General features: G+C 27.7%; 3 protein-coding genes across 27 annotated transcripts; 2 read left to right on the top strand and 1 right to left on the bottom strand.

Moving 5' to 3' along the window:
- Positions 1-363: 363 nt before the first annotated feature.
- LOC114122711 (uncharacterized) lies at positions 364-2,156 on the top strand. The gene is made up of 3 exons (XM_027985453.2): positions 364-1,167; positions 1,245-1,340; positions 1,884-2,156. The coding sequence occupies exons 1-3, from the start codon at positions 925-927 to the stop codon at positions 1,980-1,982; spliced, it is 438 nt and encodes a 145-aa protein (XP_027841254.2). The 5' UTR covers positions 364-924; the 3' UTR covers positions 1,983-2,156.
- Positions 2,157-6,268: 4,112 nt separating this feature from the next.
- LOC114122722 (mitochondrial import inner membrane translocase subunit Tim23-like) lies at positions 6,269-10,756 on the bottom strand. 3 transcript variants are annotated; one of them, XM_050206025.1, is made up of 5 exons: positions 10,508-10,756; positions 8,648-8,803; positions 8,285-8,537; positions 7,994-8,162; positions 6,269-6,570 (listed from the first exon to the last, which is right to left on the bottom strand). In XM_050206025.1, exons 2-5 carry the CDS (start codon positions 8,682-8,684, stop codon positions 6,523-6,525), a joined length of 507 nt encoding a protein of 168 aa, XP_050061982.1. In that variant the 5' UTR covers positions 8,685-8,803; positions 10,508-10,756; the 3' UTR covers positions 6,269-6,522. The 3 variants fall into 3 exon arrangements, with proteins under 3 accessions (XP_050061982.1, XP_050061980.1, XP_050061981.1); XM_050206023.1 differs by having other exon boundaries at positions 6,277-6,570; positions 7,990-8,162; XM_050206024.1 differs by having other exon boundaries at positions 6,277-6,570; positions 7,990-8,162; positions 8,648-8,696.
- A 9,108-nt stretch (positions 10,757-19,864) lies between these two features.
- Positions 19,865-25,849, top strand: LOC114122723 (uncharacterized). 23 transcript variants are annotated; one of them, XM_050206708.1, is made up of 5 exons: positions 19,865-20,088; positions 22,553-23,494; positions 24,171-24,906; positions 25,117-25,161; positions 25,375-25,848. In XM_050206708.1, the coding sequence occupies exons 1-5, from the start codon at positions 20,083-20,085 to the stop codon at positions 25,590-25,592; spliced, it is 1,947 nt and encodes a 648-aa protein (XP_050062665.1). In that variant the 5' UTR covers positions 19,865-20,082; the 3' UTR covers positions 25,593-25,848. The 23 variants fall into 23 exon arrangements, with proteins under 23 accessions (XP_050062665.1, XP_050062658.1, XP_050062664.1 ...); XM_050206701.1 differs by having other exon boundaries at positions 24,171-24,741; positions 24,868-24,909; positions 24,994-25,847; XM_050206707.1 differs by having other exon boundaries at positions 24,171-25,161; positions 25,501-25,849.
- Positions 25,850-27,111: the final 1,262 nt, after the last annotated feature.

The raw sequence follows: 27,111 nt of genomic DNA, 5'->3' as shown, positions 1-27,111 counted from the left end.
AATTACATACCGATAAAATATTTACCGATTTATATCGATAAAATACTAAGTAATTAAAATAATAACAATACCTACTATACTACGATTGTCGATTACATATACACATAATTTTATACTACGAGTACATATAACTACGCAGTCTATCCTCAGCAGCAGTAGTTAACTCGTGTTTTATACAACAATTTTATAGCTGATACTTGATATTATATTATACATATACATAATTTTACAGAAAAAAAAATTTGGAAACGTATATGATAGTAAATTTTACAATCAAATATTGTAAATCAGTTTATTATTAATTATAATTTTTTTTTTTTTTTTTAATTTATATTTTAATATAATACTAGTTTTGTGCGTATATTTTTATCTTTAATATTCATGATTTTTAATATTTTTAGTACAATGTTTAAAGTAACATGTATTTTGTATATTCACAGCATTTTTGGCATAGAGATTTTTAAAGTTTAAGTGTGATAATCTCCCACAAAGTCATTTTTTTCTGTGTAACACAAAACCATAGTAATTTATAATGTATGTTCACAACGTTTGGACGATTACACGCCTAAATGTTGGTTTTCCTAAAAAAAATATTATAGTGTTATTAACATGTGTGATAATATGTATGCGATAAATATTTTTGTGTCAGGATAATATATTTTGGCGTGTGATCGTGAAAAAGTGCTGTAAACATTTATTATGGTGGTAGAAAATCACGAAAAAAATAACTCTGAGAAGAATAATCCCTCTTAAATTTTAAAAATTAAATAAATTTAAAAAAAAAACTGTAATTCTATTTATAATATAATATACATGAAATAAAAATAAACTAAAGAAATTACTATGCAACTGTTTTCCTAATAATAACATTTACGAATTTTGCCATATTATATGTTAATGTCTGATCTATTTGAATAAAAAGATATGTTTAATATTATAAATAAACTAATTTTTGTTTTCAAATTGTTGTACAGTCTGTTTAAATTTATTTTCTTTAAAGGTTTAATGGGTACAAGATTGATCTATGAATCAAGTAATAAAAATGCTTGTACGTTGAACGATGAGTTTGAGCTTATTAATCATGCCCACGAATCAACAGTGATAGCATCTGTCGAAAATAAAAATAAAACCGAAAGTTTAAACGAAAATCAATTTGATGCACAAAAAGTAATTAAAAAAATCTTCAATTACATGCCATACACAGGGACTCTTGCATTTTGTTTTTGAACGTTACTTGTTTTTAGAATGAAAAGCAATCTATTATAGAAACTAATATACAATCAAACGATGTGTCAATCGTAAAATCAGAAAATTCGGATATTTTTGAAAAAAGTATTTTTGTAAGTAATAAATTATTTAACATTTTGTATAAAATTGATAAAAAAATAATTATAAGCTGATTAACAGGTTAACTGCTAAGTAGGCCGTAGGATGAATTGATCTAACAATAACTTTGACGAGATTGCCATGATCGATTTTTATGAATTCTCGTATTTAGATTTTTGATTAAATTTCCATTTTATAAAAATATATTAAGAGATAATATTGGTTTTTCAAAACAATTTCAAATAATTTTCAAGGGGGCCATACCAAAGTATTTTTCATACAAATTTATATGCCATAGAAATTAATTTGAACTGCTCGGTTAAAGCCTGGTAGTAGAAGTATATATACTAAGACAGTATACTGTCGGATTATTAGATCCTACATGGCGATAATAGTAAGTCTTGAAGTTTTAGCGTGACAGTTAACCTATATTATTCAGCGAATTTATTCTGATGTCATTTTGGTTGCTATCAAAATTTATTTAATTAGATATGACTGATGTATGTGACACAATTGAAATTAAAAATTGAAACAAGTCATTGATTTTTTTTTTATAGGATTTGACATCAAAGGATTGGGACATTTTGTACAAGGAAATTATGAAATACACTACTAACGAGCTCAAGAACACTGATGGGATTATGGATTATAGTTAATGAAGATATAACACAATAATTGTGTGTTAAAAATATATTCAAAATAAGTTATGAAAAGTACTTAAAGCTTAAGATTAATGCTTTTTGAATTACAGTAAAATAATTAAAAATTATCTTATTTGTTTTGTTAGTTTATCAAATAAAAAAAAAAAAACTGAGACTATGTATTTTCAATATTTTCTTGCTAGTATAAACTTTTGATCTTTTTAACCAAGTAAATAAGTTTAAATTGAAAACAATTAAAACACTGGTGACTTTAAATTGACTATTATATATTTACTAAAATGGCATTTTAATATTTTATAAACAACAACGATAACACATAACAATATAACATATCATACCTATTATATTTTATTAATTTATTCTATGTATAAAATAAATCTAACATATATATTATATAATATGGTTATATGGATTATAATATCGTAAGTATATATTTGAAAACATAATACTTATAAAAATCTATAGGCGCAACATTTTTTTTTAATACTAAATAAAGGCAAATTAGGACACATAAATTTAATTACCATAAAAACAAACCGGGTCAGCTCCTATAGATGGCATAGATGCATATTGCATTTATGACTCATATGATTATGTTTAACGTACAATTAACAGAAAAACAAGTTTTTTTTGTCTAATAAAATATTACATTAACAGAGTTATATTTAAATATTGTCTTTGTTCAAGATACCAATTAAAGTATTAAAGGTTTAATAAATACTTAATTAAATTAATATTTTAAACTGAAAATAAGTGGCTAAACATTGGTATATATTCAATAGTTATATTGATATATAATATAATGAACTTAAATATATACTGTCCAATATTGGCAATATTCCTATATGACTTATTAGTACATAGATAGTTTACACATATATGTTATTTTAATATTTCTTCAAACAATAATATCCTTGCTGAATACATTTTAAACTATCGTTTAAGTATAATAATATTAGATATCTTTAGAAAATGTCAAGTTACTCGATAAGTTGTAAGTTGTAACGGGTTACAATTACAAGGTACGTTAAATTGTGTACCTACCTGTGGAGTAACAAGATACGTTTTATACTTTAGAAATTTGTAACAGGTTTAAAGTTACATTTAAGGGTATAAGTTAGGCATTTAATTGTTTACATTTATTTCTTCGAGAAAATATGGAGTTGAGTATTTATTGTATGTATGACTCGTTCACGAAAAAAAAATGTTTTATTCAAACCATTAAGTAACAGTTAGTAATAACTACAATTCAATAGTATCCACATTTAAGTTTATTAAAATATTGTTTACAAAATATTATAAAATGTATCAATTAATATAAGTATTTAATGTGTTTATAGCATAATAATATTGATTAAAGAAAATATACAAGCATAATCAAACGATAAATATAATATATTATGTTGATACGAAATTAATATAATAATAACACATAGACAGTAAATACATTTATAAGTCAATTTTATATAATGCAATAATACGTTTACTATTTATATTTTATAACATTAATATTTATTTTGAATACAAACATTTATAGTTAATATCTCATTAAATATAACTATCATAACAATAACAAAATTCTTATCTTTGTAATCATGTTATATATTACTAATATTATAGAAAATCAAAAATTAATAGGTAGTTAGCAGGTACATAGTCAATGTATTAAATAACACATATAATGGAATGATTCTGGTTAAACTTTAAATAAATAGCTAAATAATAATTATCAAGATAGTTTTTTTTTTTACAAAATACAACTTTCATGATTTTAATTTTTAAAAATTAAGTACAACACATTTCATATTAATATAATTTAATTGTAGGACCTATTTAAATTAATCTTTAGAATTTAGATACATGTATAAATATTTTATTTTAAGTTTCAATTAAAATTGTAATCAGTAACATTTTAAAATTAGGGAACTCATTACAAGTTATAAATTACGAATGTAACTTGGTTACGTAATTTATCCTTTGATACATATAAATGATTATTGCCCAAACCCGAGTACTAAATATACCTGTAATCAGCAAAATTAGGTATCACATACAGATATGCAATAGGTAGAGATTATTGAAGCAATAGTTAAGGATCAAAAATTACAACCACGCCTAAATTTTAATTATTTTATGTAGGTATTAATCATTGAAATAGTTATAAACTTATAAATAATTATGTCCAACAAATATGATTGTTGTTACCAATATTTAAATGCAATTATACTAACAATTGGAAAACATAAAAAAAAGCTTCTCACAAATCAGTTATTTTGGATCCTTTACCTCAGAAAATAAAAGCATTAGCCATTTGGCATACATTAGCTAGTGGTGCCGCTGATAAATGATGGTGATAATATACCATACAAACAGATCAATTATTAAAGTAAAAAAAATATACATAATGAAACAAAATTAGTTATCTTATTTTAAAACATTAGTCAATAATATAAAAGATGACTTCATAGCTTGACTATTAAACATAATTTTCTAATTTACAAATTTGATAATATTATGATTATCGAAACACTAATTTTTACTAACATAGTATTATGAACATTTTGCAGCTAACATGTAACACAACGTTTTATATTAAAGCATGTATTAAGACTAATGTAAAACAATATAATTTTTCAACTTATGTTTAAACCTTAAAACATTAGGTACAATATGTTATTTCTTATTAAATATCAACTTATATTTTACGCATACGTAATTCGTTGCCGGGCGGCGAGTAACTTATTTTTACACACACACACGTCACACCACCCGCACAATATAGTAACATTCATAAGATTAGATCTATGAACATGTTTATTTTTTGTTTAGCGTTATACACATATACACTATACACACCTACAGACTTAGGTTGATTGATGGTAGAATATAAAATGCAGCGCAAGAACTATCGGAAGTTTGAGCGCACGTGATAAAGCTTCGTGACTAGCGGCTCGCAAAAGTTACTCAAAAAATAAAAACGACAACATAATACCTACGTTTTTTAACCCGCATTTTTTTGTCACTTCATAAAAAAAATATGTGTTAAATTACTCTAGGAATTCTAAGAAGTCTAGTATAAATAAAGTATTTGTTAACAAATTAGTTACTCACGCCAGTAGAATAATTTGTATAACAATATTATGAAACAATAACGTAGTTAAAAGTTTAATTACATAATTTAAAATTCTATCTATATGTATTCTGCATAGTCAATCATTTTCTAATTGTTATTTTAATCTAATCGTATGAAAATTGTAACTCTCTACCACCACCACAAACTTGTTTAAAGGATGTAGATGTTATTATAAATGAATTTATAATTATATAAAGTTAGTAATTATAATAATAACAAATACTTAGATGGTAATTCAAAATTACAAATAAATTTCATTACTCTCAATTATTGTAGCTTACTTTGAACTATAATTTATCACAATTATAATAAGTTGTTATAACGTTAAAGTTTGAATACATTATTACATTACAAAATACTGTTATCACAATTATGATTAGTTATTATAACGTTATAACTTGTAAGTTTGAATAAATTATTACAAAAATACCATGTGAAAGTACAAACATCGTGCAAGTTAAGTGTAGTAAAATAATTGATTTTATATTATATTGATCGACTTATACAGTAGGTATGCATAATATATGCTTAATACATTCAGTATTTATAAAACAATAGCATTTAAAATAATTAATTAGTTCTTAACACAATAAATTTAAATTTGAATACATCAGTAGGTACGCACAATTTATTTTAATTCAGTATATAAAAAAAAAAAATATTAGATACATAGTGAATAGTTAAATCAATGAATGTAACAGATGGTTGGTGTATTTAGGCAAGATTATAGAAAGAAACCTCCATTTTTGTACAAAACCGTATAAAATGATAATAATATGTATTTTATCAAACACAATTATATGAAAAAAGATAAAATAATTTATAATATATATTATTTGTAATAATTGAGTTAATAAAGATAAATTATAAACTATGAGGTAATAGATATATATCTTATAACAATCAAAATATCATTCTATGTGTATTTTAAACAAAAAAATATACACAATCTTGTAAAATATTCAATAATATCCTCACATAATAGTGTTTGTTCTTGTCAATAATTGTTTTAAAATTATTTTATTTTCAATATGATTTTGAAAATTATTTTTATTTTATTAAATAACAAAATAACTGTATTCACTAGGTAGAAATCATTAATTTTACAAAATTTCAAGATAAAAGACTATACCTAGCTTATATATTAAAAGACCTTTTTAAAAAAAAAATAATATTTTAGAATTGTATATAATTATGACAATGTATATTGTATATAATGTATAACTAAAAAAAATAATACAAACTATACGATGTACTATAGTTGAACAAAATTGGGTGGAGTATGAGGTATTGGACACCTGTGATGTACATAATATTTTTATCGGTTTCCTGGATGGATGGTGGTTTTCTTTAATTTTTCTATAACTGTAAACTTTGATGAAATCAAATTGTACATCATTGTTAAGCCGAATCCGATAAGACCACCAATGCCGCAATTTCTAAGACCACCTGAAATATTTTCAATTTATTTTAATTTCATTACTATAAACTACATACCATATTTAAATTATTTTACATTTAAATAATCATGTAAGTAGATTCAAATTGGATACTAAGTATCTACTAGACTCGTATCGTTTGTATATATTTCAAAATAATAAAAATTGTTGAAAGTAAAATTAAGTTACAAAACAATAGATAGTCAAAAATTCATTAGGGTAGGGTATAGCAGTGATTTGATACATAATAAAATATGTATATTACACATCAGTAACATAGGTACCGCTAATGACAAAAAATAAAACTGTTCTATATTTTTACACGTTTATATCAAAAAGATAGGATATATGATAATAAATAATATTTACACAAAATATAAAATTCAATACATTGTATTAAAAATATATGATTTTCAGTGTTCTTACAGACATTAATAAAATACAAGTACAAATTCGAATTATTTTCAGTGCTTTCGTGTAGTTTTCTGTTTTTCACAAACCACTAGTGATATGCGTTTCATAGTCTGAGAACCTCTATAGAATTATTTTTACACGGATTCAGTAACCTTGGATCAAACTTTAATTTTTAACTTTTTTTCAAAAACAATTTTTAATACAATTCAATATTTATATTCGATTACCTAAATACCTAGGTACTTGAAATATGAAAAAAATTTTCAAAAACGTTTTTCCAAAATGACACTTATATTTTCATATTTTATGGATCAAAATCAGAAGTATGCCAAAGTTGTTTTTATTTTTTGGTTTTACATAATTAAATAATAATACTCATGATTAAAATATCAATAAGAAAATGAAAATTGGATCAACAATTACTATACCTATATACAAACGCACTAGTACATATACTTGTATACATCAGTTATTCATGCCAGTACCTACCGATAAAAAATTTCTAATTTTATGTACAAATAAATTTTAATGGATAGTTGTTATGATTTTTAAAATAAATTTATTCCTAATTCCTACCTTATACTTGAAAATATTTTCTTAATTTTAAGAGAGAATATTCATTAATGGCTTTTTATCATTAACTCGTAAATATCTTATAGCAAAATTTAGTAAAAAAGTAAATATTTATTAAGGAAATTTTTTTATGGAACTGTATTACTAGAATAAATTTTTACAATTACAATGGTTTTTATTATATTCACAGTTTTTGTTTTGATATCATTTTCCATTACTCACATTACTGAGATATTACATTATATGATTTTTAATTTATAATAATGAATAAGTGATAAGATGATACCTAAAAATGTATTACAATTAAGTTATGTATCTATATAAAATGTACATAAGTTGTATAAGCAGTAAAAATTAAATCTAAACCTACAAATACGTTCACAATATACTAAAATAAACTGTATTAAAATTTAAAAAAATAATTAAATTATTAAAAACTTACTTGCAGATTTATATAGAAGTCCTGCGCTTGTTCCAGCAATGATACTATTATAGTTATCATATTTATCACCTCGATTCTCCTCTAGTATTATACCAAAAATACTGTAGTATACAAATATCGTTCCAAATCTATTTGATACACTACCTCCATGTTTTAAAACATTATTTATCAACCTAAATATCACATATTAATCATGTTATTACTTTCTAATAAACACAATAATAACAATATATTAAATTATAGTTGATAATTTGATATATTTTATAAAGAAAATAACAATATTAAATGTTCTTACTGTGTCCTGTTATATGTACGATTTTGTTTATCGCGCTTTACAATTTTCATGCCATGATGTAATCCTCGTGCAGTACCGATTGTAGCACCCACAGTGTACCACGTACCGATTTCAATAAAACACAGTTCAAAACGTCCACGTTTTTTGGAACCAGCGCCTTCTAGAAATATATACTCAGGTTCCGGCCGACGAGGCAGAACTTCTGGGCTATAATTTAAATATGACGACGTAACCAATGCTTCTTCTTTGTTATCTATAATGTCAGAAGTGTTAAAGATCGGTTAAGTTAACTGCTATATACATATATCAAGCGATTTATATATACGTATATTATGTGCATGTAAAGCGTGCTTAACTAAATACCTTTAGTATCGTGTCGTATATATGATACATCTACCATTTTATAGCCGATCTAAGAACAATACAAACAATAAATAAATAATTATATCACAAACAACCGTAGGTTTTCTCCTTTGTTTCGTTTTGCGTAAAGATGTAGTGGTATTGCACTTGCTGTGACTGCAAAGACGATACGTATAAATTCCCAAAAACGCTTTTTTGATTACACCATATACACTACTATCACTACGCTCGGAGCGTTATGATACACACACACACGCGTATACAAAGATTGATTGGAACGGCGACCACCGACGCGCCACGAGGATATTATTTCAGAGGGATGCGCCTAAGGGTGTGCATTTTCGAACGTTGTTGCGCACGGAGTGGCGCCATCTAAGCAGCTGTACCGGGCTGATTTCATCAAGGACGGTGGTTGACGTCGAATATAAATATATTTACGAACGCGCACGACTCCCTGGGTAGAATATTAGTATTTCGTTACAGAACCGGATTTCGGAGTTTTTTCGTAGTATTATTATTGTAAATCGGTGGTGCGCGACCTTTTTTTGATACACGACTACCAAGTTAATTTATTTCGATGAGGCGACTCCCATTCTATATTAAACAAGCATGAATTATACATAAATGTACAATAATTAGTAAACTAAATAGCGATAAAGTACATATGGCTGTTGAGTTTGTTGTGTAGTAGAATACAATTATAAAAAAGAGAGATAGTGTAAATACATGGGAATGATTTGTTAAAAAGAAAGATAATAAAATAGAAAATATTGTGTGTGATTGTAGAGGATTAATGATCCATTATAAAAAAAAATAGGTGAAAGGACACGAGAAGATGCGAGCAGTTGTTGTGATCTTTTAAAAAGAGAGGACACCCGGCTTTTATGTAATATTGTAATACGTGTTAAACAGTGAAACATCAAACACGTATATTGTATAATGTATATTATTATTATATGCTTAACGTGATCACTGGTTTAAAGAATCAACAGTTTATTGCGGAATCAAAAATAAAAATCCTAAACCAATACTACTCATAGTAATTTAACCTTTTAATAGAATCTCCAAGTACCGTATCAGATATAATTGAATTACTTTAATGAACATTATTGTGTTTATGGTATTCAAAATAATCAAAATCAATTACAGCATTATGTAGTATGTACAATGTACATAATATTTACCTATATTATACATTATTATATATTTAATTATCAATCGTTAAAAATTATGTATATATATTAATTAAGTAGGGATGTTAATTTCCGGCTAAAATAATGAAATTGGTAGATTCTCAAGTAAACAGTTTCTTTACTTCATTTTATTTTAAGCATAGGTACGTATTACGTATAAATGCATAGAATGATAAAAAAAAAAAAAAAAATGTTTTATGGAATCGATCAGCTAATAAAATCAAAACGACTTGAACGTCCTGAATTTATGTAACCCATTAAGCGGAGTTTACTGTATAAAAATATAAGACGGGTAAAGAAAAACTATATACCTACAGCCCGCCTTATTGGAGCCCAGCTGTCCGGGTGGTTGTTGCTCGATTGTTGCGATCCCTTTTATAACAAAGAAATCCTACGAGGACACCCGGCAACTATATATGTCACGTGTTATTGTGTTAAACAGCGAAATATGTGTGTGTGTGTGTGTGTGTGTGACAAATACACGACAGAGACTATTAACCAGGGGTATTCAACTTTTTTTTTTTTGAACTGACGACGCTGTGGAAACCTCTTACGCAATTACTTCCACTGAAAAGGTATTCAACCTGTAGCCCACCCTTGTTTTTATTTTAAGTCCGATTTTAAGAATAATATGTATGTTAAAATACTTACTATTACTTTTACTTACTTTTATATTACTTTTGTATTACTTTTATTTTTTGTGTGTCTATGTACAGTAAATAGTCGAAAATAGCTTCGATATTTTGATTTCGAAGGTAGTTTTGGATAGAAAATTAGATCTGTATTTTAGAGATGTAAAAATTAAAAATTCTCATTCTCATTTTTTTTTTTTTTTTTTTTTTTTTTTAATCGGAATAAACTAACAAAAATTAAGAAAAACGGAAATCTATACGGAAAAACAAAATTATAATTAAAATAATTGTTTTTTAATATTGTTATGGTTACCTTAGAACTTCTACGTATGTTATTAACGGAATGAAATTTTTTATAGATGTACCTAGATTAATTTTAAGATATTATTTACCCATTTCTATTTTAAACTATGCACTTATTCGTACTGTTTTACGGTAAAATGGTATTAATTCAAAAGTAAATATCAATAATATAATTATATTTTAAAAATATATTCATATATTTTATTATAATAATTAAATAGATACATTTTCAATCATTTAATATCTACATGATAATATTACAAATTCAGCTTTTGAATTAAAAAAAAAAAATGTGTGACCAGTTGCCTCTATAAAAATTGAAGACCCGCTTGCTATAGAATATAGACTATGGCAGCTATGACCTATATGTATTATATGTATCACGGTACATTTTTAGTGGTTGGAGTGTTTGGGGACGTTTAATGCCTTCATCTCTTTATTCTTGATGTGCTTTTAGCTTGTTATTATTTACTACTGTATTAAACATGTTATTCACGGTGTTTGTCAATTGCGCCTTTTTTTTAAACTACCTGTATAACATTCATCTATTGCGCAAGTACAAAAAAAAGTGTAATAAAAAAGTATACATCAATTGCTCCAAAAATTTTTTTTTTTGTTAAGAATACAAAAATCGTCTTGTTTAGTTTAATTTTTATAATTCAAGAGTTAATACGTTACAAAATGATTGAGTTGTACGGCTGTTACAACTTGTATAGTAGTGTTCATTTTTACTTTTCTAAAAAAATAAAATGCAAATAAGAAAAACATATAGCTACCCATCATATAGATTTTCATTTTATTACCTTATTAAACTTTTTTGTAGTGATAGCTTATCTTTTTTACATATTCAAACATATCTAAATTTCTATTTATTTATATAGGTATTTGAGTATATTTTCTTCAACTAGGATTTTTTGTTTTTTGTATTTGTAATTTTTAGCCTTATTATCTTTTTCAACGCTATTTATTCTAATATAAGTTTCATACATTTTAAACTTCATAAAAACAAAAATATTTGAATGGAGGGAGGAAAAATATTTCTCAAATACTGTGTGAAACGACTCACAGGTGTTTGTCGTTTTTTGTTCAGTGCAATTTAGATGTATACCTTTTTCTATCACATAATTTTTTTACCTTTCGGTGAAATTTATTTAGGTACACCCGTTTTTCACTTATAACTTGGTTTTAACTGTTACTGTATGCGATACGATATTAATATAATTTCAGATGTACGTCACAATAGCGTTGAGTTTAATGATGGTCAGTAACAGTCACTACAATATTTAATTCCCAATCCAATTAATTTATCGCGAATCATTATTCGTATGTGTTTATAATGTACTACATTTACAAGAAAGTCAATACAATATTGAGATGAATTCTAATTCATACATTTTATTGTTGCAAATGAGATAATTTAAGTTAGGTCGAACACTGTTTATATACATTTTATAATATAGTAGGAATGTATACATGTTGTTTATTAATTTATTATTGACAAGTGGGAATCTTAAAGTAATTATACAATGTAATATTGGATATAATAAATTATACGGTGTTTGAAAGCTTAATTAAAAGCATACTCTACATTTTAAATATTAATACACACGAGACTACTATTTATATACTGCTCACTGACTTACAAGTTACAATCAAATGTGTTTAAATAATCACATACTACTAGCTTATTCAATAAACTAATTAATTATTTATATGGTGATACTAAATAATAATAATAAAAAAGCATACTATGTACTTTTATATAAATAACAATAATAATATTAATAAATTAAAAGAAGCTTAGATGCGCATTCCACGGACATAATGTATCATATGGTGAATAGTACGATTTTTATCGTAATAAATGATGTGAAAGTGAAACGGAACAACAAAAGAATAATTTGATCTAGTAAACCTATCAAATATCAATCTTACAATTCTAAATAAGCTAATTAGTAATGAAATCTAATAATATTATTACTCTATAACTAGAAATAAATACGAGATTAAAATTACAATAAAAGGGGATGTCAGCGCAATATTTATTTTCTCTCTCAGACTCATGCGCAACACAGATAAAACTCTTTCACCTAAAATCGTTTCTTTAAGATTTTTGAGTTATCTAAGGCTAAAATCACTTATTAAAAAAAATATAGAGAATAATATTTTTGAGGAATTGACATATCTATCATTGTTATATTTTATTATTTTATTGTATTTGATATGGTATTTGACTTTCAAAAAAAAAAAAATTTAATTTAAATGATGTTTAAATTGTTTTAAGACAATATTTAGACAAATCGATGTTTCATACCCTCAAAAATATTATTCTATATCGGTTTTATAATGGTCGATTTTTCTCTAAGATTACTCAATAATATATAAAAAAAAAAGATTAGGTTGTTGTGTATGGTTCACAGAGAGAAAACAAACAGTGTGCTGACAGACAATATCCTCCTAAGTTAATAGACACCTACATAGAGTTTAATGCTTAAAAATAAATAAGGTAGAAGTAGGTGTGATATATAAATAAAATAGCGAGTTAGTTTGGCTAATAGTAAAAGAATACAAAAGTACTATAGATAATCCTATGTGATCATACCCGAACGTTCGAAAAACCCAACATAATACAATATTAAATAAGAGTGCACTGTCTGTACACATACGGAAAGTATTTGTTTGAATAATAAATAAAATTGTAGTGTATAATGGTATCGACGATGTGTCTTGAAATTTTTACTGACGGAGACTGAAGCGATGTTGTTTTTGTTTGACCCTTTTATAGGATTATTGTAATGTTATCCCTTCTACTTTTGATGAGTACTGGTCGAACGAAACCTCAAGAAAAAGCTATTATGTGCGTCTACATTATACGTTTATGTTTTGTGGCTTAGCATATAAATATTGCCAATGGATGTATTAATATTATATAGCGATGGTGCGCTTATTCATAAGATGTGTGTTTGAAATGCGTAGTAAATGAATATTGCGTTATTGTTAATATAGTTTGGAAATATTTTATAATACTGTTGGCGTTGGTAGGTACTAGGTAGTAATAATTTAATAACGACCGATTGAAAAATTATCGGTGACAGAATTATTAAGCTTTGATATCCACTTCTCAAATTTATAATACCTATTTAAAAACCTACAGAATGTGTACCTAACTGTTACGAAATTGAACTTAAAAATGCGGGCAAGTAGATAACCACTCTACTGCACTGCAGTTGTAGATGTCGAGTGTACTTCATCATTGATGAGTAGGTCACTGTAATGAATGTGCTAAATAATTTGAATTCAATGATAAATCATAGTTTCGTACATAAGACAATAAATTCTGATCGGAGAACATACTGTCAGACATCTGTACCACTAATTATATTAATTATCTAGGGCTATTATTAGTGATTTGTCTTATTAAAATAGTAATTAACTAAACGGCAAGTTCAATTAATTTTTCATGAATATACATTACATTATTAATTATTATAATAATATAAATTGATGTCTTAATTTATTATTGTCATTAACTTTTGAGTCGTTGTCAACACCGTACGACGGTGTGAATTAGTTTATCGTATAAAATAGACAAACGCTTAAAATAAATCTAAATATTTTGAAAATACCATGTTACATAGTGAAACAAAATAGATATAATACTTGGAAAAGTTTCAAGTCTCTATGAATAATATTTTTGAATTTCATCGAAATAATTTAAATTGTTATTCTTCATTTAAATATCGAATTTTTTATAAAAACTTACACTTTAAATGTCAAACATTTAGTGAAATAAAAATATATTATTTTATTTTACGTAGGACTTATAATTAATTAATACATTTTATATCTCATTATTACCTAATAAACTATAAAAGCTACCGAAATCAGTTTCAAATAGTAATGCTGATTTCTAAATCTTTATCAATACTTGTCGTAATACTAAGTATCAACAACAAACAATGGGCATCATTCTTAGACTACCTTTAACATATGAATTTTATACTATGGTTACATCTATAATGTTACTAATTGTTTTATGTTATTATAATAAATAAATAATAAAAAAATGAAAATTATTCATAGAATTAATTAATATTGAATAATAAAATAAAATAATAACTAACAAAAATAAATTGAAAATCATTTCAGTGTTTTATACAAGGAGGTTCTCCAAATAAAATAAAAGCAATTAAATCACACTTTTTTTTTATTGTTATGTAAATAGATGGCACTCATCCGCATTAAATTTTATCCTTTTATATTTTATTAATAAAAGTGTTAATGTAATTTGAAAATAATATTTCAAAAAGCGCTTGTAAATCAATATAAATATAAAACGTAATTAAACATTTTTTTAATAAATTAAATAAAATTAATAAGTTAGTAACTTGATAATGTTTAAATAATAATTAAATCTTAAATGAAAATTGGACATTTAAATTTTAAATGAATTAGCATGTTAATTTCTCTAAAGTTTTGTCTAAAAAATATATCGAAAATATTATATACTTTACTATACGAAAACTGTACATTTTTTTACATTTTGTTGAATTCCATTTCTAAATTACATAAAATGAACATTATAATGTTTTAATTTATTTATTTATCATTTACAGTAATATTATTATGTACCTATTATGTTGTAATAGTTCATTTAATACCTTGATGTATAGACCTACTTATACTAAAAGTAATAGTATAAATTAATATAATGTGTGTAATTTGGTGGTAGGTAACTTAAATTCAAGCCTGTATTATTGACAAATAGTTAAGATGACATATATTTTTCTTACTAAACTGTCATACATAATTCTAATATTATTGTTTATTACTTTATTTCGCAATGCTTAATACTTGGAATATTTTTTTGTCTAAGTATTTATTAGTAAATTTGTACATTATAATAAGTAATAAATGTGAATATATTTTTAATTCAATTAAATAAACTATAGTGCTGACATATAGTACGCATAAAAATTTACTGCATAATGCAATTAAATATATTTTTGTTCAAGCTAAATAGGTATGTTAAACAATATTTGTATTTTCTTAATTTGTTTTTAATAAATCATAGTATTAAATTATTATATAATAATTTTAATACAAAACATGAGTGACAATAATTAAAAAAAATATATACTCAAATTAATTTTATTAACAAAATAACGTATAATAGTAGAAATAATTTAGATACTGTGAGGGTTGCGACCTAAAACTAATATCACACGGAGGATGGTTAACCCGACGCTATGTATTTGCTATTGTTACCTAATTTTGCAATAACTGTGGCTTTTGACTAGTGTTACCATACGGAATTACGGAAAATAGATTGCGCCCATTAAAATATTCCTTTAACATTTTGTCCATTTTAATAATTACAGTGAGTTCGATCTCAAAATAATAGGTTTAAAATGTATGATAAATATTCTCAATAATAAATATGAATAAATTTGCAATAAATAAAATAATACAAATGTATTTTATTTTATAAACCTACCTATAAAAAATAATTTTATAATCAGACGTGACATGATAAAAATCCCCAGATATTTAAATGTGTATAAGCACTAAGCAGCACAGAGTACCACTTATACGAGGACCTGATTAGATAATAATCATTTATACTGCATAACACTTACGATATACCACCAACCACGTTGTAGGTAATATACTAACATTATGTTAGACAAGTGTCTAGTCCCTAGATGTTGGTAAATAGAGTATGCGGTGTTTCTTATTTTAGAAATTTTTTAGCTCTTTTATTAATATGAACGTCTATTATACGTACGTCATATGTGCCGATTAATGCTCAATCGTAGTCTATATGTGTATGTACAAATAACGACAAATGAATACATTTTCAAAATTCAATTCACATTTAGACTCGAGCCGGGAAATTTTTCTTTATTCACGTTTTTGGCCCTCAAATGATAAAATTTCATCATAAATGAACACTCGTTGCCCCCAATTGAATGTGGTAGGCACCAAATTATCGTGCTATATAACAGTAGTAGACAGTAGTGTAGTACAATATAACAGTAGTAAAGCAGTATAAATATGAAACGCATTAACTCATCATAGAATACTATAGTGTATGACCTTTACCTAAAATAGATACCACTTTACGGCTGTCAGCGTTAAAATCATTTTTCAAGTGCACTATTTCGTAGAATTGTAATAGGAGTATAGGACAGTGAGAAGTGTTATGAATTTTGTTTAAAAGCTAATCGAGTATATAAACCGCTCAAAAACTGTTTTGGAAGTGGTCACGCCTTTCACAAAGTCGTTATTATTTCCATATAATTTTGGCATTTAAATTTAAATATATCGACATTTACTTGTTGTTATGAAAGAAAAAAACCCCGTTGAATTGAGCCAATAAATTATAATACATTATTATTCCATATCATTGTCTTACATTCATAGCGTATATAATATACATAATAGCTTATACACAATTCGTTTAAGTATATAATTATTAATAATTCCTTTTTCTATTAATATATTTTTAATTTATTGAGTAGGTATATTTTTGTCTTTGATAAAATAATAATAATAATATTAGTTATGCTTAAAAAGTATGATCATTATGTGGTATCTAATTAATATTATTATCAAAACGGATTTTTCGTCTTGATTCTATTTCATTAAGACGTCTAACGTAATATATATTTTTGTTCATATAGTCTGACTTCTTTGTGCAGATTTTTTATTTTTATTGCAATTTATGTTATTTCTTTTATAAAAAATTGAAAATGTATTTTTAACCTAACCTTTTATTAATAATTTTACATTAACTTTTATGTTACTATTTTTTTTAAATATTTTGTGATAAAAAGTTACTGTAGGTATTTTGTTTTTATTATAACATTATTATTTTTTAGATACCTACTTATAATACCTATTATATTATCAGTTATTTAAGACTTTTATTATAGTATCACACTAATATCACTACTAATACCGTTACAGTATAGTGTTGGCATTTATTAATATTATAAGTTTGAAAGTATATATTTGCATTAATGTATTGTTGTAATAATTTAGGAATATATATTTTTAATAAAACTACCTCTAATCATTGTTTGAAATTTATTCTTCTGTTTTTCCTTCTCTTCTAACTTCTTGGTCACCCTTGTCAGATTTATATTTCCATTTATTTTAGAAACATTGTTTTGCAAAACCAACTATTATATAAGTAACTATATTATCTTTTATAATAGTCTATATTTAACCAGCTAAAACTTAATTACAAATTTATACATCGTTAATAGGTACTCATTATTATAATATAATGTATATTTTAAGTTGAATATGTCTTTTTGACTATACTGTAAAAACAAATTCAAGCATACATAATATAGGTATACGTCATATAGTTCGAGTATTATGCACTTAACGAGAGAGCGATATAGTTATTGTTATTATTAATTCACATTTTAAACCATCCCCACGCGGTAAAGGTTGTGAAAATATACGATTTATTTAATACCTATCCCATATTATATTATCATAAAATAACAAACCTACCGAACACTGCGTGTTATGTATTATAATATGATTTACAAACACCGCGATATACCGTGGACGTGCAGTGTGTGTGTGTATATAGCTAATGGAAGGTGTGTGTATATACCCGTATTTTTGGCGTGCAATAATAATAATAATAATAATAAAAGTTAAAAGTAAGTGTTTCGAAAACGAGTCGTTTATACGCGGTAATAATAAAGAAAAAAAGAAACGTGCCGTGAAAAAAAAATAAAAACTAAACGGTTATTACACACACGTCGGCGCGATGACGACGATAATAATAATAATAAATAATATGTGTATTCGTATTATGTACAGTATAACACAGTCTATTCGCATAATACGTAGATACGTAGGTCCTATGTATAAATGATTATATTATATATTATTGTATCGGCGGCGACGGGCTAGACGACCGCGATAAGTGCAATATAATAGGTTCGGTACTGTACGCGGACGGGCGACGATGTAATAACACGAAATTAATAACGTAACGCGTTATTGAAGACGCATTATTAAAACTAGATCATCCGTCGTCGTCCGTGATCGAAATGACACAACTCCGTGAGCGCAAAATCGTGGCGGCGGAGGCTGAGTGATGCGATACACGGCCGACGACGACAGCACAGATAGAGACGAAGCGACGACGACGACGTGTACGAGTACCGTTTCTCATTCAATCGTTTTGTTATGTATTTTTCATTATTATTTTTTCTTTTTTTTTTTTTTTTTCTAACGCATCTATTTAGATCACCGAGACGTGCATGTGTGCGTGTGTGCGTGTACCTGTACGCTGTACAAACGGCGAGTTGCGCAATTTTACCAAATTTTTCGGGTTTACACGCTCGAGACACGATGACGAGACATCACATGCCATCATATTGATAACAATATAATATCCGATATGAGATCTTTACTCGTACCGAGCCCGCGAAACGCTCTCCGCGTTTCCCACAAAACTGCGGTCATGATAATATACGCACACCTGACGACCGTCCGCGCGTCCTTGTCCACGATTATAATACATAATATATAATATTATTATCTTCGTCGTCGTCGTCGTCGTACAAGTCCGTATTATATTATGCATATGTGATCCTATAATACAGTGTCCTATACCCGTCGAACAACAGCAGCATTGCCCGCGCTGCACACACTACCACCCCACCCCTCGCCCGTACTTGACACCCGCACCCGCGACCGTGGGCCGTCTCTTCTGCACACAATATCACTCTCGCCCGTTCGCCCGTCGTCACGACTAAATGTATACGCACAACACATATTATTCGGTAATAGTAAATACCGTTTGATATCATAACCAGACACAACATAATATAATATACAAGTATACACGAAGTGTAGGTGCACGCTAATGCTAGGTGGGCGAGGGGGTGGTGTCATCACACACGCACACAATTCGGAGTAAGTCTTCTTCGTCATTATTATACTGACGATCGGTAATCGACATCGAAACCTTTTCGGACAGCCACCGGTGGAGGGGCTACGTTGCTCAACCGTTCTCCAGACCTGTCTCTTCGGGGTATATAATCCCGTGGACCATATCCCGAGACCACATCATTCGCATCGTCGTCTGCCAAGTCGCACACTACACGGTCTGCAACGAATACAGAAATCGCGGATCGTTAGGTTGTGGTTGCCGTCGTCAATACTTAGCCACAGCTGCTGCTGCTGCTACTTTCGTCGTCAAACTTATCCACCAGTCATCACAGCATAGTAAAAGTCGTCCGACTTCAAATCCAACAAACTCGTCCGCAACATGAACGTGAGTAACTTACTAATATAAGTAGTCATGACGATCTTAATTTTTCGGCTTTATCTTTATAACCTTTTAAGTTCTCCGACCGTATTTTTTCTGTACTATAAATTTATAATTATATCAGTTTTTTATTTTATATATTTATATACATATTGTATAGTTTATATACATAACGTTCATTAAAAATGTATATGCCTAGAGTACCGTAATCGTTCGTCTGATGTATTTTTAATAAAAAAAACTATATCCTAAATCAGTTAAGAAAAAAAAAATTTTCTATCTATTTAAGTCTTAAAAAATTGATAAATTATAAGATAGGTAACAAATTTAAATGTTGTATTGTGTGTAATGTACCACTTGTGTAAAACAAAACCACCAATCTGCTGCAGTGACAAAAATGTAGGTCCATAATTTTAAACGATACTTTTGAACTAAATGTTTTTAAAAGGCCGTTTAGATAATTGCTTTGTATAGTTACTTAAGTCAAGTACTTACGTTAAAATATAAAAGGTAGGTTACGAATTATAAATTTTCGAGACATTTAATAGCTTATATTTTTAAATTTTAAGATTGAATATTTTACACAATTTTATAATAATTATATTTTTATTTTATATTTTAATTCCACACATTGTTAAAGTTTCTGCGTTATACATAGTTATATCAGTATTAACTTTTGCAATGATATATACAATGCGTTGAATAGAAATTAAGGAATAAAATCAAAATAGATAATGAAATAAAAATAAATAAATATGCTATAGTTAATATATTATATATTATAAATATGCAATATATATGTCGATTTTTAAAATAATAAACATCACTAAATATTTGCCTAAACATTAAGGAAATACATCTCCGCACTCATTTTTACAAAACCATTATGACCAAATCTAAAATTCTTGTAAGTTCCCGTAAAATGTAAATATCAATAATCAAACCGAAACAATTATTATGAAAAAAATACCCCATTGAAATTCATTTTTGATATTAGTTTTATATTTGGAAATTAAATATTTTTTTAAACGAGTAATTACAAGTAATTTGTTTTATGGGCCTTATTTATAATAAATTATGAAAAAATAAACAAAAATTTAAAAATTCATATTGCTTGGATTTTTAGCATTTTATCCTTGTATTTAAATATCCTTATAATAATATATTTATATATAACACAACTGCGCTACATATTATGTAATATTCATAATACATATTTTATTATATATAATATGGTATAAACAATTTAACTATTAATAAAGATGGCAGTGAGTGTAATTTAAAATAGAACATTAAGACTAAACAAAGATATTTCTTAATGTATGCAAGTCTTTTTGAATTTGTCATTTATAACGAAATAATAGATTATCTAATCATTACAGCTAAAACAAAAGAATGTATTATTTACAATTCTAAAATGGATAGCACACTATTATGACATATTTAAAAAAACATTATGTAGGTACCTATGTCTTTATAAATGGAATATACTATACACGACTATATTCATGAGCATTCGTGTAGTGATCATCTCAAAGAATCAAAGACTATGATTCATTACACACGACAAAAATAATAAGCTTATTTTTAACTTCACTTCAAATTCCGTTGGTTTTAATCTTTAATTGATTAATTATAGTGTGTAATGTGATAAATATTTGTAATACAGAACTATACGATTTCTACCTACTAGATTAAATTGTTTAACATTTAATATTTATTAATTATTAATTAAACTAAAAGTCTTTGGAATAAACAAATTTGCATAGACCATTGACTAAATTAACAACTATACGATGAAACTTCTGAGTACATATCCTAGAGTTTTCAGAATTATTTTATTAATTATTGCAAACTATCAAAATATAATTATTTAATTATATAACATTATTTAATGTATCAGGTGCTCCGTAAATATTTATACTTATTTACTAATAGTAATAATTAAAAAAAAACTTTTACTTATAAGTTATATTACTATACAAGTAAAATTTTACAGAAAACATAGTTTATTATAAATACTATTTTAACACTTTAATTTTAAGTAATAATTTATGACACAAGTCTAAAAAGCTAATTATGATTATTTTGTTAATAAAGATATTATTATACCGACATATAATCAAATTTTTTATATAACTGAATAGAATATTATTTATTATCATTTTAAATTTTAAATTAATTTTTAGTATATATTATTTAAGAAATTTTTATTTTATTTGTTTTTATTCATATTTAACCGTTGATATTAAAAAACTATACAACTTGAATTCAGAGCAGGAATAGCAATGATAATATGATTGTAATTTAAATTTAAAAAAATTTAATTTGTTACAAAAATTAATTATTTTGACTAAATTTAATCGTAATCAAACAATAAATATGCCACTTAAAGTTAGTATTAATAAATTGTTAGCTAACTTATAAAAAAAAATTGAAAGTAATTTTTTTTTAAATTATTTCATTTTAGCGAGCACTAATATTGCTTCTATCAATTGCTTTTGTTGTTGCTGAATCACCATATGGTGGTGGGAGTGGCAATAGCAATGGAAATGGTAGAAATGGAGGATACGGAGGCAAAGGACAATATGGTGGAGGAAATGGCGGTGGAGTAGGATCATCATCAGCCAGTCCGTTTTTCAGTGGTGCTAATCAATATGGATCTCAATCTGGTTTATCGGGAGCAGCCAATAATCGGTATCCTTCATTTGGATCTAAATTTGGAAGTAACAAAGGAAGCTATGGAGGATCTAATTCACGGAACAATGGTCGATATGGTAGTGGATCGACAAATGGTTATGGAAGTGGTTCATCAGGTAGTCTAGGTGGCACTGGAAGATCAACTGGAGGTTATGGAGGTGGATCTTCAGGAAGTTATGGGAATGGATCACCTAGTAGTTATGGAAGTGGTTCTTCAGGTAGTTTAGGCAGTTCTGCAGGATCGCTTTATGGATCCGGCTCTTCGGGAGGATTCGGCAGTGGATCATCTGGAAGCTACGGAGGAGGAGCTTCAGGAGGCTTCGGCAGTGGATCAGGAAGCTACGGAGGAGGATCTTCGGGTGGCTTCGGCAGTGGATCAGGAAGCTACGGAGGAGGATCTTCAGGAGGCTTCGGCAGTGGATCAGGAAGCTACGGAGGAGGATCTTCGGGTGGCTTCGGCAGTGGATCAGGAAGCTACGGAGGAGGATCTTCAGGTGGCATCGGCAGTGGATCATCAGGAAGCTACGGAGGAGGGTCTTCGGGAGGCTTCGGCAGTGGATCATCTGGAAATTATGGAAGTGGTGGTGGAGGACTTGGTGGAGGATCCTTGGGCAGTAATGATGGTTATGGAGCCGGAGGTTCTGGATCATATGACCAACTTGGAGGAGCCAATGGTAATGGACTTGGTGGATCAGGAAACGATCCTCTTTCGGTAAGTTTATATTATAGATACAATTTCAACTTTATAAATATTAATATGAAATAAAAATAGATTATTTATTTATATAAATTATTTCATCTAATAATTAATTAAGAAATTATCCTATTCATAATTATTTTTGCAATAGTACATCCTAAAGTAGTTATTTTGTGAAATAAGTAATTACTACTTCATTGAATTAGTTTGTTTGAAACAGTATATTTCAAATTATTTTTATGTATTTCATATTTTAATGTTCTTTAAACATTTTCTACAAAAGCATTCAAATGTCTTATAAATATTCTTAAAAATATGTATTAAGTTATTTTAATACATATAAATATGTGATATCAAAATCTGAAGGTAAGTTCAACCGATTATGTCAGTAAACTGAAAGATACTAAATTGGCTGACCTAAACTATTCATTTCGTTCTACAATATGCTAAATCTCGATTACTTCTACTATTTTTAATTTTTATCGAAATTATAATTTGTACTTATTAATAAAATAATTGAACTTATCAAGATCTAGATAAAAAATAAAATATTATTTCATTTCCACTATAATATAAAATTAAAATTAATTCCGTATCAATTAATAAATATTTATTTATTGATTAATAATTATTTATTAAGTGTAATTTATTATACTTATGAAATCTAATTAAAACTTTATATTTTCTATAGGAACCAGCCAACTATGAATTTTCTTATGAAGTTAATGCGCCGGAATCTGGTGCTATTTTTGGTCATAAAGAAAGTCGTCAAGGTGATGAAGCTACTGGAGTGTATCATGTACTATTACCTGATGGTCGAACACAAATTGTTGAATACGAAGCTGATGAAGATGGATACAAACCTAAAATTACATACACTGACCCAGTAGGAGGATATGCCGGTGATCGTCAATCTGGAAATGGAGGCTTTGGTGGTTCAGGAAATTTTGGAGGAAATAGTGGTAATTCGGGAGGTTTATACAATAATGTTAATGGCGGGGGATCTAATGGTGCTTCATATGGTGGATCAAGTGGTAATAGATATGGTGGATCTGGAAGTAGTTTAGGAGGTGGATATGGTGGATCCGGTGGTTCAAGTGGTGGTCTAGGAGGTGGCCTAGGAGGAGGTTATGGAGGATCAGGAAGTTCAAGCGGTGGACTTGGAGGTGGGTATGGTGGATCTGGTGGTTCAAGCGGTGGCCTTGGAAGTGGCCTAGGAGGTGGTTATGGAGGATCGGGAAGCTCAAGCGGTGGTCTAGGTGGTGGATATGGAGGATCAGGAAGCTCAAGCGGTGGTCTAGGAGGGGGATATGGTGGATCCAGTAGTTCAAGCGGTGGCCTAGGAGGTGGATATGGAGGATCTGGTGGTTCTAGCGGTGGCCTAGGAGGTGGATATGGAGGATCGGGAAGCTCAAGCGGTGGTCTAGGTGGTGGATATGGAGGATCAGGAAGCTCTAGCGGTGGTCTAGGAGGGGGATATGGTGGATCTGGTGGTTCTAGCGGTGGCCTAGGAGGTGGATATGGAGGATCGGGAAGCTCAAGCGGTGGTCTAGGGGGTGGATATGGTGGATCCGGTGGTTCAAGTGGTGGCCTAGGTGGTGGATATGGAGGATCAGGAAGCTCAAGTGGTGGTCTAGGAGGTGGATATGGTGGATCCGGTGGTTCAAGTGGTGGCCTAGGAGGTGGATATGGAGGATTAGGAAGTTCAAGTGGTGGTCTAGGAAGTGGATATGGTGGATCCGGTGGATCAAGTGGTAGTACTGGAGGAGGATATGGTGGATCAGGGGGTATTAGTGGAAGTGGTTTAGGAGGTGGATATGGTGGATCCGGTGGTTCAAGTGGTGGCCTAGGAGGTGGATATGGAGGATTAGGAAGTTCAAGCGGTAGTCTAGGAGGTGGATATGGTGGATCTGGTGGTTCAAGTGGTGGCCTAGGTGGTGGATATGGAGGATCAGGAAGCTCAAGCGGTGGTCTAGGAGGTGGATATGGTGGATCCAGTGGTTCAAATGGCGGTCTAGGAGGAGGTTATGGAGGATCTGGTGGTTCAAGTAGTGGCTTAGGTGGATCTTATGGTAGTAATCGTAATGGTTTAGGAAGTGGGTCATCTTATTAATACTATATTATTTATTGCTCAAATTTATAATCAACTTGTTATAAAATCTAAACTAAACGTAAGATTTTATACTTGTGTGTTTTGCACAGTTTATTTTTTAGTTGCTTTACACATATTTCTGTTTACTATTATGTTACACATAATTGTATGTATAAATCACATTTATTTTTTTTATTGGTGAAATGTATAATTTTCTATTACTTTTAGAACTATGGCAATGATGTTTATTAATTTTATAATCACATATTTAACATCAATTTAATCATTTTAATACTTGTTTGATGTAAAATTTTGTTTTATTTGAATAAACCTTATTTTTCTATTGAAATGATTATTATTATTTTGTTTTAATTTATACTTTACAACATTTAGCATACTATTACATACATTTTTTCAATAGATAATCACTTAAATACTGAGTACGTGAGATCCATTATCTATAAATCGTATAATTTTTTAAGTGAATGGATAAAACTCATTAGCACTAAAACTTAAAAAAGCAAAAGTCTGTCTGGGGACAGACGGAGGATAAATCTTTATCTATTTTTGACATGTATATGTTTTATGGCTGGGGGTCATTCTGTTAATTTGTGTGACACCGAGAACGTTACCAGTCGAGACGGTGATTGTTTATAGCAACTGGTTGTTATAGCAACCGGTTGCTATGTAAAAATCGTGTCACGCCTTTGTGACGGTAGAAAATTTCATATCGGTCGGACTCTTGCCATTTCACACCTTTAGTTTACGTTTTAGACACTTTTAGTACTGTAGGTCTGTAGAGATATAGTACTGTATACAATGTTAATAAAAATATATATAAAGATTTATAAAAAAATATATAACTAACACTTATTGATTATATGAACAATAAAAAATAAAAAGTAGTCGCTTACCACATAAGTGTAATACAATTAAATAAATAAATATAAGTTACTGTGTTTACATAAAATGAAACCATGAGGATTGTATTGATTTTGTTAATATTAATAATACGTAGGTATTCAAATTGATAATTATTTCATAATGATATTTTAAACATAGATTACCTCGGTTGTTTTTGATAAATCTTTATATTGCTGATGTAAGCGCTTAAAATGTGAGATACGTGGAAAGACCGTTTGATAACGTCTATAAGACCGTTAGTAGCTAGTAATTTTATTTGTATGCAACTTAATTTACATTAATCTAGAGTACAATAAATAAGTGACTTTGATGTAATATATATATTATATATGCATATCAAAAGACAATGAATATTAAGTAATAATATGTATAATATATGATAAATTAATTGACATTAATTATTATAATAAGAAAAATAACAATTATAATAATAATTAGATTAATTCACATGATAATAATATAATTGTTACAAACGATTACGAGGAGAAATGGAAAAAACAAAGATCGATATCACTTTGAGTAACATACCGCATATAATAATAATCAATAGCCTATTTTATAGCAGAAGCAGCTTTTTGGCTCATACACTAAACATTATTTTTTTTATTTCCAGTAA

The sequence above is a fragment of the Aphis gossypii genome, chromosome X, assembly GCF_020184175.1.
Source record: "Aphis gossypii isolate Hap1 chromosome X, ASM2018417v2, whole genome shotgun sequence".
Lineage (NCBI taxonomy): Eukaryota > Metazoa > Arthropoda > Insecta > Hemiptera > Aphididae > Aphis > Aphis gossypii.
Note: the sequence above shows the minus strand (reverse complement) of the source record. Positions and strands in the feature narration are given on the sequence as shown.

Coding starts and splice junctions, on each gene's coding strand:
- LOC114122711 (XM_027985453.2), top strand. CDS start 925: ATGTTTAATATTATAAATAAACTAATTTTTGTTTTCAAATTGTTGTAC. Junction 1,168..1,244: donor ATCAATTTGATGCACAAAAA/GTAATTAAAAAA, acceptor ACTTGTTTTTAG/AATGAAAAGCAATCTATTAT. Junction 1,341..1,883: donor TTTTTGAAAAAAGTATTTTT/GTAAGTAATAAA, acceptor TTTTTTTTATAG/GATTTGACATCAAAGGATTG.
- LOC114122722 (XM_050206023.1), bottom strand. CDS start 8,684: ATGGTAGATGTATCATATATACGACACGATACTAAAG. Junction 8,538..8,647: donor TATACGACACGATACTAAAG/GTATTTAGTTAA, acceptor CTGACATTATAG/ATAACAAAGAAGAAGCATTG. Junction 6,571..7,989: donor ACTTCTATATAAATCTGCAA/GTAAGTTTTTAA, acceptor AAAATATTTCAG/GTGGTCTTAGAAATTGCGGC.
- LOC114122723 (XM_050206683.1), top strand. Junction 23,495..24,170: donor CAGGAAACGATCCTCTTTCG/GTAAGTTTATAT, acceptor TATTTTCTATAG/GAACCAGCCAACTATGAATT.